This window comes from Zosterops lateralis (genome assembly GCF_965231275.1).
Source record: "Zosterops lateralis genome assembly, chromosome: 2".
NCBI classification, from domain to species: domain Eukaryota; kingdom Metazoa; phylum Chordata; class Aves; order Passeriformes; family Zosteropidae; genus Zosterops; species Zosterops lateralis.
Window position 1 is genome coordinate 33795756 of NC_139763.1, and position 22187 is coordinate 33817942.

The following is a 22187-nucleotide window of genomic DNA, read 5'->3' on the forward strand; positions in this document are numbered from 1 at the left end:
TAAAATCACTGAGTATTTGTTTTGCTCCAGTTTAATATCCTAAGGATTTATTTTTTACTAGAAAAATTCATTAATAAACAGCAACTCTGATAAGTATCCGTTAACAGGTTTTTTTTTTCAATAACATTTTCAAGTGTTACTTGCCTTCGGTTTCCATGACCAAGTTTGCCATCTTCTGCTTCACCCCAAGAATAAACTTCTCCCTCAAATGACAATGCCAAACAGTGCTTTCCTCCTGAGTTCACTGCAACTTTCTTTATGAACACATGTTGAATGGATTCCAGTAAAGTTGGAGTAGAAACTGATTCTGTTCCTCCAATTCCAAGCCTACCACCTGCTCCATATCCAGTGGCATACAGCTTTAAAGTAAAGAATAAAATTTAGATCTCAAGCAGAACATTCCCTAGAAATGAATTCTAGAGTAGAATTCTCTATGTATATGTCAGAATGCAGTTCAAGGGAAGTCTAAAAAATCCCCTTTCAGGCTTCTTATTTTCTCTCTTTTAGAAAATAAGGAAGTATTTTGAAATATTTCACAAAAAAACTTTGGGAAAATGTGGCTACAATCAAGTCAATAAGAACTCTCACTGACTTAATGGATTTAGTGTGAAATACTAAAGCTTATTTTGTAAAACTATGAAGAGAACATAGTTTTGCTTGATAGCATTACAAAATCATCTATCACCTGTAGCTCTCCTTCCAAGAAGCACTTTCTTTCTTCTGTAAAATATACACACCTAACCACAGTTGCTTCTTTCCCTTCCATCCCACAAATAGTTTTAATTACTGCCTTTTTTTTTTTTGTCTCTTTGAAAATAATTTCTTTCAACAGAATGATGTCAAGAAATGCCACTAATCTGCCTTTTACCCTTTGGTGAATTGTTAAGAAGGATGATACTGACCCCAAGGAACCATTACAGTACCTCACTAGATGAATGTAACTGTGATACAGAACTCTAGCTAAAATTCTCCATTATTTACTTAACAGCTGCCATCTGTATAAAAAGAAAAACTTTTCAAGTTCATTAACTGATTTTTTTCTCCTATACCTTACACTAAACTTCTGAAATTCCTTTTCACTTGGGATTTCAGCACCTGGAAATTAGATCCTGCAATATATAACTTACATTTAGCCAACTGTGAACAATCTCACATTACATCTCTCCCCTGTTAGAGAGAAATAATCACCCCTGTTTTAGGGATCTCCATTAGCATGCCACTTGTAGCCAACTTAGTTTGACAAAATCTGATCACATTTTTTAACTGAGAGTTCAAATATGTTTCTTGTTTCAGCCACTTAACGCATTAGTAACTGCAGTCCTAGAAAGTACTGGTGGAGTTTGTACAGTTCAGATTCTTTAAAAAAAAATAAAACTAAATTACTACTACAATAATAATGAACCTGTCCTATGCACACTATTTTTCATTTAGCCAAACCCATTTGGACTGAAGGTGAAATATTTCAAGAGAGCCAAACAAGCAATCATTTGTTGTATCCTTACTTTCCCATCAGCAGTCACTGCAAACAGAGTCTGTTCACCACCAATTAACTGCACTGGTCTGAGGGTGGCAAGAGCTTCACACGGAGTTGGGACTTTGACCTTTGCTCCTTCAATGCCACCAAGCTGCCCTCTGTGATTATGACCCCAACCATAAATAGTTCCACTGCCTCCAGCTGAAAGTGTCCAATCATCAGGTCGTCTGCAGGAAATGTAAAACAAACAAAATCTTAAAAAAGCTTTTTAAAAGTCACAAAAAATGCAGTTTATCATTGTTCAACAACAAAGCATCACAAGTCCAAACCAGTAACAGTTGAAAGAGATTACCTATTCATCCACTGGACAAGCTGCTCATCCTGTTCTCTCTTAAAGACATCATGGCACTCATGAAGAACATCCATATTTTCATTATCTGCCATTAATTCTCGGATTTTCTTTGCCACCTGTGAAATATTTTGCATTAAATAACATAATTCAAATTATTGATTACTCCATCACAGTTAGCATAAAATAATTCAAACTTGGTGTATCTTTTTACATGAGACACTTTCACATATTCCATTAACCATTTGAAGTACTCCTACAGTACCTCATCAAGAAAAAGGCGAGGTAGGGGTGTCCTTTTATCGAGAGCCACAGCAACCCTGGATGCCATGCAGTATCTCCTGAACCAGGCCCATTTGTGTGTCTCTGCACAGCAAGGGAGAGTGTCCAACTCCAGATCACAAGCAAGAGCCACAAGCACCTTCAGACAATCAAAAAACCATTTTAGAGAGGTATCAAAAATATGCAATAAAAATCAGCACATAGGCCAGTAGGGCTTGAACAGTCTAAAAGACATGTAAAGTTACTAAGAGCCATCTTCATTATTCTCATGGGTGGGGTAACATCAAGTGTAGCCTCACTATCTCACATGGTTAGTATCTAATTTCCTCTTTCAATCTAGAAATTTCCACAACCTCCCTGTGAAAAACATTCCCAGATCAATTACCTTTTCCACATCGAATTGCATGTGCTTAACATTTTACCTTCCATTTCTAAACTATCTCCTTTCTACAATTCAATGAATTTTCTATTGATTTTCAAAGTTTGATTCAATTTCAAATCAACATTTCAGATCAATGTTGTGAATAATATATTACTTCCTCCTATCAACCTCAAAGATTTTCTTTATGTTAAAATAGGTATATCCTCTTAATTTCACTTTTATACTACAAAGGAGACTTTTTCACCTTTTATTCTTCTTGCTCTTCTCTAGACTTCCTCAGTTTGTGTATTTTTTACTTTGAAGTACAGGGTCCATTTTAGACATTGTCATTTTTTCCAACTGGATGTAAATAAAACCTTCAGAGTACTAAACTAACTAAATAGAAATATATAACACTCCTAATTAGGAAAACTCAAAATCACTTATCAAAAAGTGTTCTTACAATGTGTTTTCCTGAGCTTCTCTGCCTAGCTAGGCACTCTTTATTTTTCATCTGTGTATTTGATTCTCCTTTTAAAAACAGGAGTCTGGTTTTGTCACTAAACGTTACTGATAAAAGACTAAGTGAGCTTATTAACACATCTCCAAAAAACCCCAGAACTATTTTAGTGTATTTTTACTGATTGTACTGCATTACCTTAAAGAAAGGGCTGTGGAGCAACTGTTTGCCACCTCTCACAATGGGGTCTTCATAGTCAAATTGTCGTTGCAAAGCCTCTGGAAGACCTTTAACCAAGGCAGCTAAAGCACTCCCTGTGAAACTCTAGAGACACCACACAACTAGAAAGTTAGTCATAGTGCATGCATTACAGGAAGTAGATTATTTAGATGACTGTGACAAAACACAACTTCCCAAACTACAGCTAGCTGTGGGAAATACCATTTCCATCCACTTGTTCAAATAAAATTATTTCCACCTCTTTTTGGCAATTCAAAAAGCACACCTGTTAAGTCCTGGAATTGGCCGTTTTTTCTTTTATGAACTGGGCTACCTTTACAGACTTGCAGACCTGTGCAAGAACACTATTCATTTGTCCATTTTCTATTTTGCCATGGACAGAAAAAACGATGTACATCATGGCTGACACTTTAATCTTAATGTGAAAGATGTGAAGACAAGAGCGCCACTGCCTTCTTACCAAAGCTCGTGTCTCTCCCTCATTATCCCCTAGGATCCGGTTGATGTTAATGGACTGGCCAAACTCTGTGGTGAGCAGCTTCCGTAGTCTCTGCAAGGCCCACATTCTGTGGCCAGCAGCTAAGGACAAATAAGCACACAAGGAAGGTAATTATTTAAAACAATCATCCTAACTTCAAAAAAAAAGACCTAATTTTAAGACTGTACTCACCTAAGGCACTCAGTTGAGCACAAGCTGCAAGAGAAGCTGCCAAGCGAGGAACTATGCTCCTGTTGGAAGCAAAATTTAAGCGAAAATCCAACAAACATGTAACCAAATCCATTGAGGGACATGAAAGAATGCAACGATCTGAGAGAAGGTCTTTAGGGCCTGCAGGAAACAAAAACGAACAACAACAAAACAAAGCTGGGGAAGGTTTGTCCTCAGATTGAAGTAGAACAGAACATAGGCAGGATTTAGTTGACCAAACACAGCACTCTAGAGTGCTAGTCTGCATGAGTTATCTATTCTACTTGCCTTTGAAGAGAGAGGAAGAAAGAGGCACTTTCATGACTTAATTTACATAATTTTAAAACAGATGGATTTTATAAACTAAGGGCATTTCAGATTACTTGTGTCCCAGAAGTATCCTCTTTTCTCTGATGAAGAGGCAAACTAGAGTGACTAAAATATTTTTATCTCTTCTCTATGTACAAGTTCACCTCTCAGGACTTAATTGAAAATGCTTCTTAAGTATGAATGAAAAAGTGTTCTTAGTATAAATGTAAATGCACTACTGAACTTTGGCAGGTAAATATCATGCAATAAGTGCAGTGTAAAAAGCAAATAATAAAATCTACTCTTACCCTCCTGTAAATGTTGTATGTGATACCTTACCTGCAGCTGGCATGATAGGATAAACTGTGAATCGCCATCCCCAACCATTCACAGAGCCATCACTGATGAACTTCCATTTTAACTCATCCCCTGGAATTCGCAATTCACTGGACCAATCTGACCATTCACGACCTGTTACAGTAGGCAAGACAAACACACTCAGCTATGCTGTCCGAGCCAATACACTGGCCACTCATCAATAGCAATTGGTTAAATATTATAAACATCACACAAAGGCATTCAAGAAAAAAACCTATGTAAAGTACATGAACATAAATGTAAAGATGTTATATTAAGTCTTAAGAGGTTGAAAACAAACTCTTAAGAAGTTCAATTAGCACTGCTAAGCAGATGGCCTAGTACTACAATCTAGAGGCAACTACAAGAGCTGACTAAAATCCCCTGTTCTATTTTCAAATTATCTTTCATGTTACAAAAATAGATAATAATCTATACATTAAATTAAGCTTTACAGCTTCCAACCAGGGACCAAGCAGAAATATCTCAGTAATGAAACACCTTTGGGGAAAAATGGGTCAACATGAAAAGCCCACATTATGACTGCACAGGCAGTAACTACTGAGACCCTTGCACATAATGTAGTCTATGGATAGGTTCAACATAAAATTTGATGAGATTAAAAATATTCCTCCAAAACCTACTACAAATTAATAGTGCTTAAAAATTAAATCAGAGATATCAAGATTAAAGATGTGAAGAATTCATGTAGTGTCACGTGCAAAAGCCAGAGCAGGAAACAGAAAGAAAGAGCACCAAGCTATTATTTTGGACATTTGACAGCAGAAGAGCCTTTGTCTTGACCATATAGAGGCTGAAATTTCTCTAAGTCCTAGCTGAAAAAGGAAAGAGCTAGCAAAGTAAGTATCCTTTTCCAATTTTTTAAAATACACTTTGATTATTTAGAAATTCACACATGTTGGCAGGGGTGCTTAACACTGAGTTTTACACTCTATCTGCTCTTTGGAAGAACTGGACAACCTAAAATGCACTTCCCAGAGATTCTTTATATCCAAAGACAAGATCAATCTTTGTGTCCAGATCCTAGAATCTTTTTAGTTGAAAAGACAGCATCAATTTACACAGGTTTTCCTCCCTCGTTCTCCGCACCTGATCGGACGGACACGATCCTGTTGACGCCGTCCATTATGGTGAGGGGATCGTGACGCCGCTCGGTGGAACACTGACGGTCAAACTCCACCCTCAGCCCCTCAGCACCTAAACAGCAACAGAAAGTTCACACACTTCCACAGAGCAATCAATACCACAGACAAATGCAGTGTGTTAGAAATCCACATGAAATCAAACACAGTTGTTGGGAAGCCATAGCGCCCATTAATAAAAATAACTTCTTTTGATTTAATGACATTATTTGCCTGTAATTTCTTCTCATTGCAAGGCTTAAATCACAGCAAGTTCATGTGAGTACAGGCTAGCAGACAAAGACCATACTGGAACATTCAAAACTGAAGTTGCAAAAGACAAAAAATGCTTATTTACACTTAAAGCAGATAGTTCTTTGTTGTCTGTAACTTTTGGTAAGTACTAGGTAAATTACTGAACAAAGCACTAAATGGAAAGCATTAAAACAAAGAAGTATGTGCCTTGCTCAAGACTAGAACATGAGTTTTCAATTACTAAACCCGAAAAAGACTCAGTCCTCCTCAGCTTCATAACTGAATGGAGAACGCCAATGATATGCAACTGGAATCACACCCAGTGAACCCAGAAATGCACATTGTATAGAATTGAGATTTTCATCAACATGTAAGAAATCAGCTTCAAGAAATACTTTTTTATAGCAACAGGACATACAACATGACTTTAAAAGTTCAATACGTATTTTTGTAAGCTAAGGAACAATTTAACACAGGCAGGCTTAAAAATAATTGGATCTTAGCAACATAACTCTAAGAATTCTGTACCAGGTATTTTAACGGTGCCACTAGAAGATGTATCATCAGTATATGGATGGCTGCTCTCTACCACAACTGGTTGTGAAGAGAGGCGACCACTTTGTGAATCAGTTGCTACATCTTCTAGTTCTGTAACACAAAGCTCCAACAACATATCAGCAACCTGAGAAAAGAAAAATACACACTTTAAAAACTGTATGTTTGATTAACCCAAGAAATCTAAGTAAATTACCATTCTTTTCAATTTTAGAATAAGTAATTTGGTTTTGGAAATCTGATTCATAAATAATAATATTACCTCAAAAATACTCTTTTTGATAGTGTTAGAGCTAGAAAAACTCCTATAACTAAAAGCCAAAAAACTTCACTTTTCAGTAAGTAAATGACAACGCAAATAATTGTTTTCCCTTACAGAAAAAGCAAACTATTAAATCTAAGCTATAGAGTATACACCTGCATAGAAAGGTGTAAGTATTTAACTAGTATGTAATATTGCAAAATGCTGTTTAGGAAGGAGATGCCAAAATTTACTAATTTTAAAAGACTTTCTAATAAAAATTCTGGCTCTAAAACACAAAAAATGCCATACAAACCCAAAGCTGTTCAGTTACTCACTATTAATGATAAAAAACCCAGAATTAATGTATAAATGCACATATAGGGTGTTTGTAATTTGGCTGGGAAAACTCAGGTCCAACACAAATATACACAGCTAATCACCACAAATTCGGCAGGGGGAGTAACAGTTTTAAAAATCTTTAAAAAAAGTATTATTACTCATTAGGAAAATTACAAGTTGAAAAGTGAAGCTACAAAAACATTAAACAGCTTTCAGTTCATTAGTGTACACACATGTTCTATAAATAATTTATTCTATAATAATTTATGACAAATAATTTTTAACATTCTGCCAGCTATGCCAAAAAAACCCCACACCCATGGGGTGGGGTTTGTAAAAAACTGTAAAAAGTTAAAAGCTTCAGTGCATGAAATGTAAGTCTTAACAGTTCAGAAGAATCATTGTATTGTTAACGATACAATATACTAACAGCATTTTTAGCTAGCAATAATGACTGCATCGATTTGAAAAATAAACTCAGATGCAAAAAAAGCCATCATGCAAGTTTTTAAACTAACATTCTACAGATCAGATAAATAGAGCTTGGTTAATTCAGCTTCATTCCAATATCCACCAACACTTGGCCAATACACAAATATATTCTATCTTAATGTCTAATTGCAGCATGAAAAATGGAGAAATTAGTCTGTTACCAACATCTGCAGCACATGCATGTATTCAAGTAGTATTTCCATTAAAATGGTTAAAGCTCATGTGCATTTAGGTTCAACTCAAATTTTCCTGTGTAAGAAGTTCCTCACGATGCTGAACTGCAGTTGCAACACAAGGAAGTATTCCAGCAAGCTAGTAATAAAAAGGACCCAGTTAAAATGCAACAGGAACAAAACCTGACCTGTGGGTAAGCTGTGCCCATGCCAGACAGCACAGCTGAGAGAACATCTCTTCCCTTCTCGCCCGCTCGGTTGGACACTGCGAGCTTCAGCAGGTCAACCATGACCCGTGTGTCATCCGGTACCAGGAGACTTGTAAACTCATCCAAGTACTGTGGTTCTGGGCCAGATACCTTACTCTGGCTTTCTACATCCTACAAAACAAACAATAAACATCCCTCTGTCTTTGGATAGATTTTTAAAAATGCAGTCATTTACAGAATAGATTTAAAGCATAAAAACCAGAAAAACTGGTTGATAAAAGCACAGTAAGAACTTAAGTTTTGAGAAGAGTATTGACATTACTTCTTTGGTTTTTGTCATGGTTTCTGCAATAATACTGGCAGCTCCAGGATCATCTGTGACTGGAATGAAAGGACGGGAAGAGGCAGCAGCAGCTGAGGGAGTTACAGCAGATGGTGTCACAGCATCTTCTGAGGGAACAACCTAGTCAGAACAAATAACTAATGAAATCTTCAACAAAACACTGTAAAACCTTGAAGAATTTAACTATTTATTAAAAGAGCTAGTGTCAAAGACAGCAGCAATTTAAAAAGAGCCATAAGTCCAAAAGCAACAGATTCACTGCCTGTTATTTTTAGCTTCTATTTTATGGTGCTAGTGTGGGTAAAACAGCAAACATGCCCCTCAATGCCAGTTGCTACAAATATTTACAATAAAACATCTGCAGAAAAGTCTACAAAGCCTTGGAAGGCAAGCCCTGACAATACATATCAAGTTCACAGTTTATAAATGCAAAAGACCTCTTCAGTAGCAAGCCTTTTCTTTCTTCTGCTTTTGTTAGCAGTCGGGAATCAAACTAGTAGAATTTCATTCAGGGCCTCATGCCTGTATCAGTTGATTGAAGTTTACAACTAAATACTTACAACTAAATATAATTAAATAATGGTCAAATATTCTGCTACTCTTGACACTGTTTTAATATCACTCCCGATGAGTGATATTGAATGAATTGAGTAAAATGAATTGAGTATCTCTAAAATATCGCTAGAAATCATCACAATTGCATATAAATGACAATGATTTCTGAATGTTCAAAACTGATCATACACTAAGATTTTTGTTTTTTTCAAATCTGACATGTGCAGAGAACCTAGTCCTGAAATTAGATCATGAACGAATTTTTTATTCTCTGCTACTGTCAGACTAATTCAGATATTTGTCAGCTTTACAATTAAAAACTAATGAAAAAAAAAAACGTGACATTTTACCTCCCCTCTCCTGTCCTGCCACGGGTTTGGGCTCAGCCTCTCCTCTATATCTCCTACAAGCACACACTCATCTCCATTTGCAGGGCTTCCTGCAGAAGTAGCATCTGATGGGGGAGCTGGTGATGAAGAGGGACATTCTACTGGTGCAATCATACTTGCAGGCATCAATGCTCCAACAACAGCATCCCTGAAATCATTTAAGATGCATTAACATAAACCTAATTACACTCTCTTGTTGAACGTGAAAAATTATATTATATAAAAATACATTAAGACATATATTATATGTCTTAATAAAACAAGGTAAGGTTTCCAAGCTCTAGAATTTAAAGGGTATTTCATTGTTATTCTCCTTTGGGCCCAACACTTCAATATTTGAGTTTCTCTTTATAAATTTTAGAACAAATACTCTGTTCTCTAGTAACAATGACAGCACTGCAAAGTTTTATTGTTATTTCCACTCTGCCCTCTACCGTTTCCTCCATATCATCCATCATGATTTACTTACACAGCTTCTACATTATTTATTTGAGCATTTCAGAATGAGTGATTTTTTTCCCCAGGCAATGGAAACTTCCATAAATATAACAACATAAAGCTAGTATCAACATCAAAAGAAAATTTCAACAAAGCTTAGGCCCATCCTGAGGAGTTCAAACTTGTTACAACAATTTATACTTCACTCAAGAGTTCCTAATAGATGGTAAGCTATGTCAACTTTTGCTCTGCAACAGAAAGAATGTTTCCGTGCCTACCTGGCATACATGATTTGTAACGCAATCAGTATGTGAGACAATGCCTGCTGTTTGGCAACATTCCCATCAAGTGACAGGAGAATCTTAGCAAGGGAAGGGCGATTCGGCTTGGAACTGTTCGCCCCACTGATTTTGTTACTGGCAGCAGAAGAATCTGCATCTGAAGGAACACCTAAAAAGAGGCAGGGGGAAAGAGCAGGTAAGCATTTTTAATGGCATGATACATAAAAGGAAATGGTTTATCTACTTACTTGTTAAATCAGAAGAGATGACTGAAACTAATTCTACAGGAGATTCTTAAACTGCAGTGTCTACAGTTACAATATAAAGTTAATACTGAGGCTTTCCAACAAGGGCTTTCAAAAAATAGTATTTGATATTACTACTCACTTATGAGGATTAAGGTAATACAGACAGAAATATTTTAGTGATCAGCACCTAAAAGAAGTTTTACTTACACAAACATTATGAAATAACAAGAACATTTATTATGTACAAATTGCCTTGGTCATGAAAAAGCTTAATTAGCAAGATATTTGGATGCTATTATATTTAACACAAAACACTGCCGTTTTGATTCCCTAATTCTTAAGTCACTTACCTTAGAAACAAGAGGTAATGTGTAAGAAGATTAATACTAGTGTAGCATTCATCTATCAGTACATCCATAAAAAGAAATTCCTTTGGGTGTTTGAGAAAGCATGTTGCATTTTATTCAAAAGCTGCACCTTCATGAATAGTTTTGGTGGCGTTTTTTTACCAGAGGTGTATTTTGTTGTTTTGTGATTTTTTTTAAAAACCATTTTCTTTTGCACTCTTCTATCACCTATTAAACCATACACAAAACAAACACTCCAGTGGCAGTAAAGGAAAAACAATGTAAGGCAACAAATACCAACCAAGATAGGAAGCACCTAAAGGGTCCCTCGCTGTCTGGAAAAGGACTGGTTCATGAACAGATGGTGTAGCTACGTCCACCGTTGTCCATGCTACACTGTGGGAAGACCCACAAGCAACCCGAGTGATTTTCTGGCCTTCCAAGCCCTGGACAAGAGTGGGTTTTCTGTTGACTGTAGTAGTTCCATTGCCTTGTTGCCCATGGTCATTGTCACCCCAAGCATAAACCTGCCAGGAAAAATTTCCACGTATTACTTAGCTTCACTGCTTATCTCATTTAAATGTTTTCTTAAAAATTCCTGAGAAGAATGTTTGTGATTTGTGCTGGGACACTTTACATATCTATTGTTGTGGCATTTCCCCCCCTCCATTAAATAATGCAGGCATTATAATACATTAAAAGAAAAAAAAAATCAAAGTTTTGATTTATCAGATGATTCATAAATTATTGCCGAATCATAACTGATCAGCTGATTCATAAATCACTCGATGTTCACAGTAAGTTGGAAGAATTAATTGCTTTGTAATTATACTGAAGATCTGAAACAATATCATGATAAAGCTGAAAAATCTGTCCAGAATACTATGACTGCTGCTGCATTTGCAGAATAAGAAGCAGAAAACTGATCTTGAGATAATAGAAGGAAAACACTACAAAAGCTACTATGATGAAAGTATTTCAACTCCAATACTAATAATTTAAATACTAATACATTTTAAATGACAATCATGTTTATATTTATGCAGGACTTTTAAAAGCAAATAAATACAATTAGAAATTTTTATTTCACTTAATCAGCACCAACACTGTTATACTTTCCCTCCAAAACAGTTTATTCCTTTCTGCATCAAGGAAAGAGGAGAAAGGAGGGTGATGCACAACATACCTGTCCAGTGTCAGTCACTGCCAGACAGTGGAGTGCTCCCACAGCCACGTGCACAATCTTTTTACCCCTCAGCCCTTCCACGACCTGTGGCTTTCGTACATGCACGTCCGTGCCATGGCCTAGCCTGAAGTAGTCACCCTTACCCCTGCAACAGACAGTAAATGTAACATTCAGAGCAACATCCTGTTTACACATTCGTCTTCAATGCAGCTTCCCAACTGAATAGACTTCATTTATCACTGCCTCAAACACACACATGAACTAACAAACGCTTTAAAACTGAATCCCAAAGACCTAAGAATGAGGATAACTGCAGCTTCCCACCTCAATACAGAAGAGCCTGATTATGACTATTTTTTATATGCAAAGCAACGAGGATTACATTTCATTTCTTCTGCTGCAGAAACACTGCAATTATAAATACTTACAAAATTCATGTGGTTTGTTAAGACTAGGGCATATTTAACTACTGAGGATGAACCTTACAACAGAACCTTTAATCTACATCTGCTTCCATTGGAAAAAATATACAGGGAACTAAAAACGTTTTCAGAATTGCGTTTTTTCACATTGTTGGACGCCTCAAGTCTCCATAATTTAAATTCTTCCAAAATTGTTATATAAAAACTGCACAAAAAAAAATAGCATACAGAAAAAATAATGTAAACTTTTTGCTTACAAAAAGTTGCCTCTACCAAGAATGTCAGTCAAGAAGAAAAACCCCCTGATATTTCTTCCACTGTGTTTTTAGTAACCATTCACTCAGTTCTTTTGCTCACCACCAATTTTTCTGAAGAAAGGTTATATTACGCTGGAGAGAAACATCATATAGAGAGCACTGTTATCTACCTAAAGTTATAAACCAGAAGAGATGATTTTTTACTCAAACTATTACAAATTCAAGAAGAATAAAAGTTTTAAAGCAATTCAGCCATCTCCAGCTGAAACAGACACAAAAACCTCCTTGTAGACCTGTAATGTCATAAGATAGCTGTAGATTTTTGACTAGACATAACAATGCTAAGAAAAACTAGGGCAAGGAAGGAACGAACAAGAATTTTGGCATGAGTTCTTAAAAAAAAAAAAAGACTGCCAAATTATCTTTCCTCTTGTTCCTCGTCACTACAAAAAAAACAAAACAAAAAAAAAAAAAAAAAAAACCACAGAGGGAGAGCAAGAAAGAAATACAGTTTCCAATGGCCATTCTGAAAAACATCACCTCTGTTAAAAACTTCTCTCCCCTTTAACAACAGTAACTTATTAAAATGAAAATGTCAAGGATTTCTCTTCGTGTTATGCAGCAACTGCTGCCAACATAACAAAAATGATTGATTTAAGTCTACTTAATTTTGATATACAAATACGTCACAGAATTATTACACAAGGATGGGGTAAGACCTTGATCTGATTAGTGCTCTGAAGCTGACCTGCCATGCAGTAAGCTCTCAGATTTTACCAAAAGGTTTATAAATTCAAAAAGCCAGATTTGTGTTCAAAACAAAGCAGAAGCAAGCAAATAGGAGAAACATAAAACCATATCTGAGTAGTGCTCAGTGATCATCTCATACCAATTCTTGCTCCAAGGCATCATTACTGACAACTTAGTGGCTTCTGAGCAGCAATAAGCTGTTGTTGTGTTCCTGTGTTCCCAAGAAAGTTCTTCCCATCTGCTCTGAATTTCAGCTTACTTCCTTACTCTCCTGCATCCTTACTCTCTCAAGTCTCTGCTTTAGCTGTGGGCTTCATAGTCCAAGCTATGGCTCTCAAGTTTTCTTTTTTCCTCTCCACTCTTAATATTCCTTTACATGTCTCAAGGTGACCAAGAAAAGAAATGATCTTCCCTTTCACTTCCCTGACACTAATTCAATAGGAGCCAGGCATTCTAACAGAGTACAGCAAACAAGAAAGCATGCTAGGAGACACATTGTTGGAGTGACTGAATGGATGGAGCTCCCCTGGAAGAGCTGGCACTTTAAAAGACAAAGCACACAGATAAGGCACAAATTGAGTCAAATAGCATTAAATACAGCACACAGTTAGCAAGTGCTTTGTTAATACTTTGTGGCAAACGTAACATACCATGTCCATACCACTCCTGACTTGGTCAGTGCCAAGGAGAACTGTGCACCACACTCAATCTGACAAACGCCTTGGCCGTTCAGTCTTTCAATGTTCTGAGGAATGTTGCATCCTTCACTTCCTCCTCGGCCCAGTTTTCCAAAATCACCATCACCCCAAGAAAACACCAAACCTAACAAACATCAAATTGCAGGTCAAACAATGATCACAATACTCCCATGTGCTAGAAAGCTTCTAAAACAGGATACTCCTACCTTCATCTGTCAAAGCAAGAGTCTGAGCATCTCTGCTTCCACATGCAACCTGAATAACTCGGTGGCCAAGGAGTACTTTAACCTACAAAACAGGAGTAAGAAAGAAGTTTTCAAAGAAATTATGTTTAAAAACCTTACAAACATTTCCAAGGTCTTATGACTCATCTTGGTCATTGTGCCCAGCCTGAACAAAGACCTATCCAGCCCCTGCTCAGAATCCAACATTACTACATGGTAACTTCCAGCAATGTATCAAAGCAGATGCAGGACATGAATGCTGAAAGCAGCACGTGCCATTTTACATCACTTCCCAAGAAAGAGACTGGATCTGATTTTCAGCCTTTCTGAAATAGCTTCCCTTTCATTAGAGGTATGGGCGCCAAAACCTAATTTAGATCACTCCAGAACAATATCTTCATACTGCCTCCATGTTTTTTGTTACTTTAGCTTCATGCAGCTGTCACTTGTTAAACATGTTTGCATTTCATCAGAAACAAAAAACATTGATTTTACCATCTTGGGCTTCAGCTGTGTGGTATTATCTCCATGTCCTAGTCTTCCATATTCTCCAAGACCCCAGGTATACAGTTCACCACTAGAGGTAATAGCAGCACTGTGGGAACTGCCACAAGCAATATCACGGATGCGTTTGGTTTTCAACGCTTCTATCAGCCTGGGTTTATCACAGTTCCTGGAGAAAATGAACAACAAATCCACTGTGTTAATCATAAAAGAGCCACACAACATACTCCAACTGCTGCAATACAAACTGCTGCAATAACTGGAAGTAATCTCAACATAAACTAATATGCAATACTCTGATTCCAAGACATACTCTTTAACAGCACCATAAAGCCAAAGTTTACACTATTGCAATGTACTTCAAAGTTTATTTGAAGAATATTTTATGTATATGCTGCCAAACTTAGGTAAGCAATTCAAAATGTCAATGCAATGACTCAATTAAACAGTGCATAATAGAAAGTGAAAACCAATTTCCTGTCACTGCCCAAAGCTGAGGGATTTATTGGCAGTGGACGCACAGTAAGATGAAGAGATGACACTCCCATCCCAACTTTGCTCTTCACAATAAGAGAAATCAAAACTAGAATTTACTGTTAGACTTCTATGTGAGTACTGCTAACATTTATTCTTCATGTGGCTACAGTGTTCTCTTAATTCCAAAAGAAGATTCAACTCAAGATTTTCTAATATTGGCTGTACCAGAACCACTAGGAAGATTCCGTAAAATTATGGAAATGGCCTCTGGAAATATCGCTACTATGAAATGCCCAGGAGTTCCAAATCTCACTTTCAGTAAAATAACATAAAACAGGAGGCAGTTGAGCAATAAATTGTAATACTGCTCTCATCTGGATTTCCCTTTTCATTAGTCCGACCCTAGCCTTACAAACATTTATTTGCTGTAACATATTAACCATCTGATTTAATTTTGTATGCATTATGGGCAGGTCCTCATAATCTATCAGAATGACACGAATATTTACCCATGGGCTTTGTTTATCAGGGTTTTTTTTTTTCTTTGAAATACTGTTCTGTGGATACATATAAAGTAAAATCTGAGAAAATTCAGATTTTTCTCAAAGCTGCCCTGTGGAAGATTAAACTAAGTATTAATAAAAAGTGGAAGAAGTTTATTTCTGGTTAACATATCTGTAAATTCAAGTCTAAAGAAAAAGGCAATAAAATGACAGCTTAAATTATGAACTGTTACAGCTATTACAGCTCAGGAATATAAAATTGCTCTTACTTCTCAAGGCACCTCTGAAAACCATACCTGATAAAAGTAACCAAAAACTGCATGTCAAAAAGTATGGGATTTCATCAGTGAAATTTGAAAATACCAGTCAAGACTTTATCGATCTTTCTAAGTATTATATTTAATTGAATGCCTCCTTTCTAAATAGCTGAAGCCTGCTACAAATGCTGCACCATAAATTGGCATATACTGTGGAAAAAAGTCTTCTTACAACACATTATTTTATTTCTACTGTATTAAAAATACTGTTGTTGTCAATAGTGGTGGGTCAGCTGTGCTGTAACATTCAACATGAATCTTTTACTGAAATATAGACAAATTTGGTGTCCTTACATTCGACTGAAGTGACCAAGCTTTCCATCATCTCCTTCACCCCATGAAAACACCTTTCCATCAACAGTTAATGCCATAGCATGCCGACCACCTAAAATTGTAAACATAAATTTACATTTTTGAGCTTTCAAGCAGGCAGCAGGTCTTAGCAACAATTTGACACTGCTGTTCTTCTACAATGCAACTGGATGAGCTTTTCAGCTCCATAGACATTATTTATTTTCTTTGGAGCTTTTATGTGATTTAATTTAAAATAAAAAACTTTTGTGATAGTAGGTCTCCTGGCACATTAAGGACAAAAAAAAAAAAAAAAAAAAAAAAAAAACAAGCCACCAAACCAATAATCACTCAATTTTCCATTTTCAGAGCTGCAAGAAAAAATGAGAAAAACAAACCCACCATTTGGGAATATTAAAAATGAAAACACTTCCTTTCAATCAAATGGAAACACCAAAGTTACCTTCCAGCAGATAAGAAAACTTGCATGGTCAAAATTTACTGATTTTAATAAGAGAACCATTACATTTAATTTGATATTGTATAAAACAGACAGAATTCAATAACCTGTATTTATTTAAAAAATAATAATCTGATATGCTAGGGCATCACAGCACCCAAGAAAACTGCAAAGCAACTATTTTCAGGCTTAGTATGTTATGTTTATGTATATTAAGAGACCAATAGTCAGTACCTGAGTGAACAGCCACCTTCTTTACCACATAGTTGCTGAGAGCTGTAATCTGGCGGGGAATAGGCACAGTTCCACTAGATATTCCTAAACCCAGCCTTCCATTTGTGGCTTCTCCACAGGCATACACTTTACCCTCTACAGTCACTAAAATTAAGAAAAAAGTTTGGACCACAATTAGTGTTTCACAATTTAAAATCTGTTTCTGCTCTTAAATAATTGTATTTATTTTTAACTTATGTTACCTGCAAAAAGGCTTTTGGATCCTCCAGCTACTTGCACAACATTCAAGGCAGACAGGGTTTCAGAAAAGGAAGGGACTTTTATCTAGAACAGACAGGAAATAAAAATCATTACAATTTACTTTAATGCTCTACACTTTAAAAAGAAGAGCTCTTAAGTGATAAATCAATTATCTAACAGGTACTTTCAGATGCTTCACACGAGCCAATTAATATTACACCAGGCAAAAGACAAAAACCAATTAAAAAAAACCCTGAAATTATGATAAATATAAAACCAGAGAAAAAATGAAAGGTGATAAAAACAAGGACTTTCTGTTAGTAAAGTTTTCTTGAGAAAACTGAAGAATACAGGAAAGGTTAACTTTTTGATTCTTCCAAGATACTCTATGGACACAATACTATACTTTCACAACATCAGTTTAAGAAATGGTCTCAACATAATTTCAGATTAATGAATGATGTCTTAAATTGATTATGCATTTGCAATGTATCTCATCTTATATTAAAATTACATGTAAATGGCTGCACACTGGGCTGAAATTCCTATAGTACAATTGCCAGGTACAATACATAAGTAAGTTCACTGGAAGTTTTATTTTATGCATGCAAACTCAACAGCAACAGAATATGTAGTGTGTTACACATTTTTTAAGCAATTAGTTCATTATCATCTAAAAGAAATTATTGAGTGGCTGCTAAAAATCAAGCCAGATTTCAGAGTAACAACCAAAAATGCAAATTTTCTCCAATTTCCCACCCAGCAGACATCTACATGTCTTAACACTAAAAAGCCTCCAAAACATAGTCTTTGTAGCTTTCAGCAATAAACAGTAAAATTCTGATGAAGTCTGAATTGATTTTAAGTTGTGTAACTCATACATTTTATTTTTCATTCTTTCTCTTTTGTACTTAAGTGTGAAAACAACATACCTTGGAACCTTTTAGCCCTCCCAATTGGTCTTTGTCATTCAGTCCCCAAACAAAAACTTTGGTTCTTATTGTAGCTGCTGATTCAAGCCCAGCTGCCTTTTTTCTAACAAGACTGAACATATTGAGAAAAGAAAACATGATCAGTTTAGCAAACAGTATGCTGTAGCATAGGCACCTTTTTACTGTATTTATTGATTTTTACAATTTGGAACAGTTTCAGGACTCAAACTACACTACCACAGTTGGAAAAAAAAAAAGAGAAAGAAAACCAAACCACATGTCACATATCAAATATAAGCACATGAAGTTTTTAGCTCAGTTTTCAAACTCAAGTATACTGCAAAAGGGCACAAGTCATACAAAATGTTACACCTCACCAGTGTGATCATCTCAGAGTATGTATTTATTGACGAAGGATCTACTTACAATTCCAATAAACTAAGATATTGATCTCTCTTTACTACCATTCAACCTAATTGATGTGTTCTTCCTCCAATTATCTCCAGAGTTATAGGAATATACAGACACTAAGGTTCTTTACCATTTCCCTCTTCCTTCACCACTGCAGTTACCTACCTCCCAGTGTTAGCTTTATCATCATCCTCTTCCTCATTATCAGAAGCCAGGAAAGGGACTGCAGCCAAATCTTCATCCTCAGCACGTATACGTCCCAGTATGCTGAGGCCATGTATTTTGCAATCAATGCCAGAGCTTCTGCACTGCTTGATTGCAATCTCAATATATCTGTGGTACTAGGAAGAAAAATACTCTATTGACATCTTTTGGGTTCTATATAACTACATAAAGCATAGGAAAGAATTAGAACTTTTGCTTGACTTTGTCACTTTAAAAAAATGAATTTGTCACTTCAAATGCCTGTCATATCAGCTCTAAATAAATCATGCTTTATCATTAGCATATGGCCTCATTCATATGAAATTTCATTCCCAATCCCAAAGAAATCATTATGAATTTCTCCTTGCTGTTGCTAGAAAAAATCAGAACTGCTATCCAAAATTATGCCCAAAATTCAAGTTTATTGGAATGTCTTACTGGTTCACAGGTATATTGATTTACATAAAACTCTGAAAATATCTAAGTCCATTATAGTGTTACCGTGTGATTATGGTAAGTTATTAACTTTACTAACTTGCCAGAAATACTGGTAATTAACTTTACTAACTTGCCAAAAATACTGGTAAGTTAAGAGGAAAAATAAAATACCAGGCTTTAATGATCACAACAACGCTTTTCATTCACTTCTTGCAGCACAATATTTTTCTGTTGCACACAAGAGTAATTCTCACACAAACTTCACTTACTTCAGTACAATCACTGAGTAGAGGCACTGTGGTGTCTGTAGGATTTATATTGATTGTCTTTAGCTCTATAAGGTTATTTAAGGAATTACCGCCTAGAAAACAAAACACAGAATAAAAAACATTTTAGGATATGGTGTTTGTTTCACAAACATGCACTGGCCATATTAAACAGATGACTATGTTAACAAAAACCAGATAAATACCTGCTGTTGGATGCAAAAAAATTTTCTTTTTTGACATTTTGGAGAACATACACATACCTGAAACTACAACTAAGGAGGGCATGTAGCTGCTGTCTGCAGGGTCCACTATCATCTTTAGTCTGTGAACAAGAACATCTGGAAAAATCTCCAAGCGAATCCAGTGCTAGTGGAAACAGAGAATTTCATTTTTAGATAGTATTGTTATAACCACCATATGATTAACAAGAATATATAAGGGATGTTTTCAAAGAAAGAATGGAAAACATCTCTAAATGGTACAGAACAGCTGCAATATAAGGCAACTGGCCAAAGGGAAGCGACCCTGTGAACTTCTTGCTTGTCCTATCTCCAATTACGAGAGAAACAGTTGTAGGAAACAATTTATTTCAGCCAAGACTACACTACTGAGAACACAGAAAGCACAGTATCACTGGAGGCTAAGTAATGGGACATAATGTCCCATTAGGTTACAGCCTGTAGGAAACCTGGAGTAAGGGTACCTGGGGATATTCTCAGCATGGCCATCAACAGATCATCAAAACGCACTGGACAAACACCCAGCGGCAAGTCCTGGTGCCAAGGCTGGTCACAAAGCACTGCTGCAGGCCAATGAAACTGGTAAACCATAAACTAAGGAACAACATCTTTTTAATGTATTTTATAAATTATCTGGCTGCAGGAAGCAACATTAAGCAACTTTCGCAATGACACTAAACCAGGAGAAGCTGTTGACCATCCAAGGCAGAGAAGCCTTGAAAGACTAGAGGGCTGAGTAATTATCAACTGTGAAATTTAAGCAGGGCAAGTGTGGCATTTTCCATCTGGGATGGGGTAATCCTGCTTGTACTTACAAACTGGGGGATGAGAGGCTGGAGAGCAGCCCCACAGAGAGAGAGCTGAGGGTTCTAGTGGGTGAACAGCTGAACATGGGTCACCAGTTCACTCACAGCACAGAAAGCTAACTGCATCCAGGTCAAGGGAGGGGATTCTCCCTCTCTACTCTGTTCCTGTGAGATCCACCTGGAGTGCTGCTTTGGGGTCCTCAGCACAAAAAACCCTCATGGACCTGGCAGAGTGGGTCAGAAGAGGGCCACCAAAGCAATCAGAGAGATGGATCACCTCTCCTACAAAGACAGGCTGAGACAGCTGGGGTTGTTCAGCCTGGAGAAGGCAAGGCTCTGGAGAGATCCTTTTAAGCATGCAGTATGCCAGAATAAAGCATTTAGGGCTTAAAGTTACCTTTCCTTGTGAACCAGAAGACTGCCAGCACTGCTCACTACCATCGATAAGACGGGAAGCCTGATTCACAGAGGACGAGACATTCAAATTCTTGACTATCCTTGACCAATCATCCAGTAACATTCCCCGCTGGCTGCTGTGCCGTCTCTTCAGCTGCTTGCCAGAACGCCCACTGAACACGGGGGACTGACCTGCGTGGTTAAGTGACACATTAAGCATGCATCTCTCAAAGAAAACTGCTTCTTTGAAACCCACAGGCAGGGTGAAAGGAAATTAACGAATCCAACATTTAGGATATGCCGGCTGCATTTATAACACAGGCGCATGTCACATTGGCATGGTGATAGTACATAGTATACAACACTCAAGTTTGAAGCTCCTTTTTCTAAAGGAGTTTCAACTTTACAAGTTCTTGACTAGACACCTACTTTAAAAGGTCCTTCCCTTTAAAATTCAGGTCAAAACTTATGATGATACGTAATTAAAGATACAGGCCCACAGCACATGAATTTTTTACACCATACAGCATATGAAAAACACACAACTAAACCTCAACAAAAATCCCCTACCGAAGAAAAGAAATAGAAAAGTTGGAACACTGAAAAATTCAAATCTCGTTCCAGAAGAAGGTGGTTTAGTGAGATGTAGATTTCCCCCTTGCAAAAACCTTATTTCCACTTCCCTTCACTGATTTTGTAGCATCTAGAAATCTTGACAAAAAGAATATTGTAACTCCTCTGCCCTACACAGGGCAAGGGGAAGGATTACAGATTCACACCATTCTAGCTGCACAGCCATGTCAACTGACTTATTAAATGAATGTCTTTCTTGCCCGTTAGACAAACCATCAAACTGCACAAGCAGTCCATGTTCAGTCTCTAGGGGGGAATCAGGTTTATTCATTTTCCAAAACAATAACACTGGTAATGTGTAAATACAAAGAAATTTAGTCCAGAAGTCAGCATCATCCTGCAAATACTAAGGATGAGATTAGTTGTTAGACAGGTGAATGTAAAAGAAACAAAAGGAAATGTCAGGTAAGTTTTGCATAACAATGCAAAACCCAAAATTCTGAGAGCTAAAATGGCTGTACCTGTTCTTGCCCTAGGAAAAAAAAAGTCTGATTATGAGTCTTTTAAAAGGCTTCCCTTTCCCAACACAATCCTCTGGAGCTTCCACATCACAGAGGAAATGAGGCAACAGCCATCACACACTGACAAGCGAAACAGCTGAAGAGCAACTGAGGCATAAGAAGGCATCTTGGGTATTTCCAGCTGCCCCTGGCATCATGAGGATTTCATTCATCTACATATGATGTATATCAGGCTGACCGCAAAAGGCAGGAGGATTAGAAAATTACACATTTTACTCTTGGTGTAGGTAAAAATGCCATTCTGA

The 22187-nt window shown here is 36.8% G+C and overlaps 1 protein-coding gene across 6 annotated transcripts in view; it reads right to left on the reverse strand.

Moving 5' to 3' along the window:
• HERC2 (HECT and RLD domain containing E3 ubiquitin protein ligase 2) overlaps positions 1–22187 on the reverse strand; it is a 102987-nt gene that overhangs the window by 18115 nt on the left and 62685 nt on the right. For all 6 annotated transcript variants that reach the window (XM_083855537.1, XM_083855535.1, XM_083855538.1 and 3 more), the window contains 27 exons: positions 20790–20980; positions 19608–19713; positions 19348–19439; positions 18602–18777; positions 18026–18137; positions 17096–17177; positions 16854–16997; positions 16163–16253; positions 14563–14740; positions 14050–14131; positions 13796–13967; positions 11717–11861; positions 10832–11057; positions 9933–10104; positions 9178–9364; positions 8252–8392; positions 7909–8100; positions 6446–6599; positions 5631–5738; positions 4503–4634; positions 3837–3995; positions 3627–3745; positions 3125–3250; positions 2089–2244; positions 1827–1942; positions 1503–1701; positions 145–359 (listed from right to left, as the gene is read on the reverse strand). In XM_083855537.1, the coding sequence (XP_083711663.1) occupies positions 145–359; positions 1503–1701; positions 1827–1942; positions 2089–2244; positions 3125–3250; positions 3627–3745; positions 3837–3995; positions 4503–4634; positions 5631–5738; positions 6446–6599; positions 7909–8100; positions 8252–8392; positions 9178–9364; positions 9933–10104; positions 10832–11057; positions 11717–11861; positions 13796–13967; positions 14050–14131; positions 14563–14740; positions 16163–16253; positions 16854–16997; positions 17096–17177; positions 18026–18137; positions 18602–18777; positions 19348–19439; positions 19608–19713; positions 20790–20980 (3973 nt within the window). The remainder of the gene's footprint in view (positions 1–144; positions 360–1502; positions 1702–1826; positions 1943–2088; positions 2245–3124; positions 3251–3626; positions 3746–3836; positions 3996–4502; positions 4635–5630; positions 5739–6445; positions 6600–7908; positions 8101–8251; positions 8393–9177; positions 9365–9932; positions 10105–10831; positions 11058–11716; positions 11862–13795; positions 13968–14049; positions 14132–14562; positions 14741–16162; positions 16254–16853; positions 16998–17095; positions 17178–18025; positions 18138–18601; positions 18778–19347; positions 19440–19607; positions 19714–20789; positions 20981–22187) is intronic.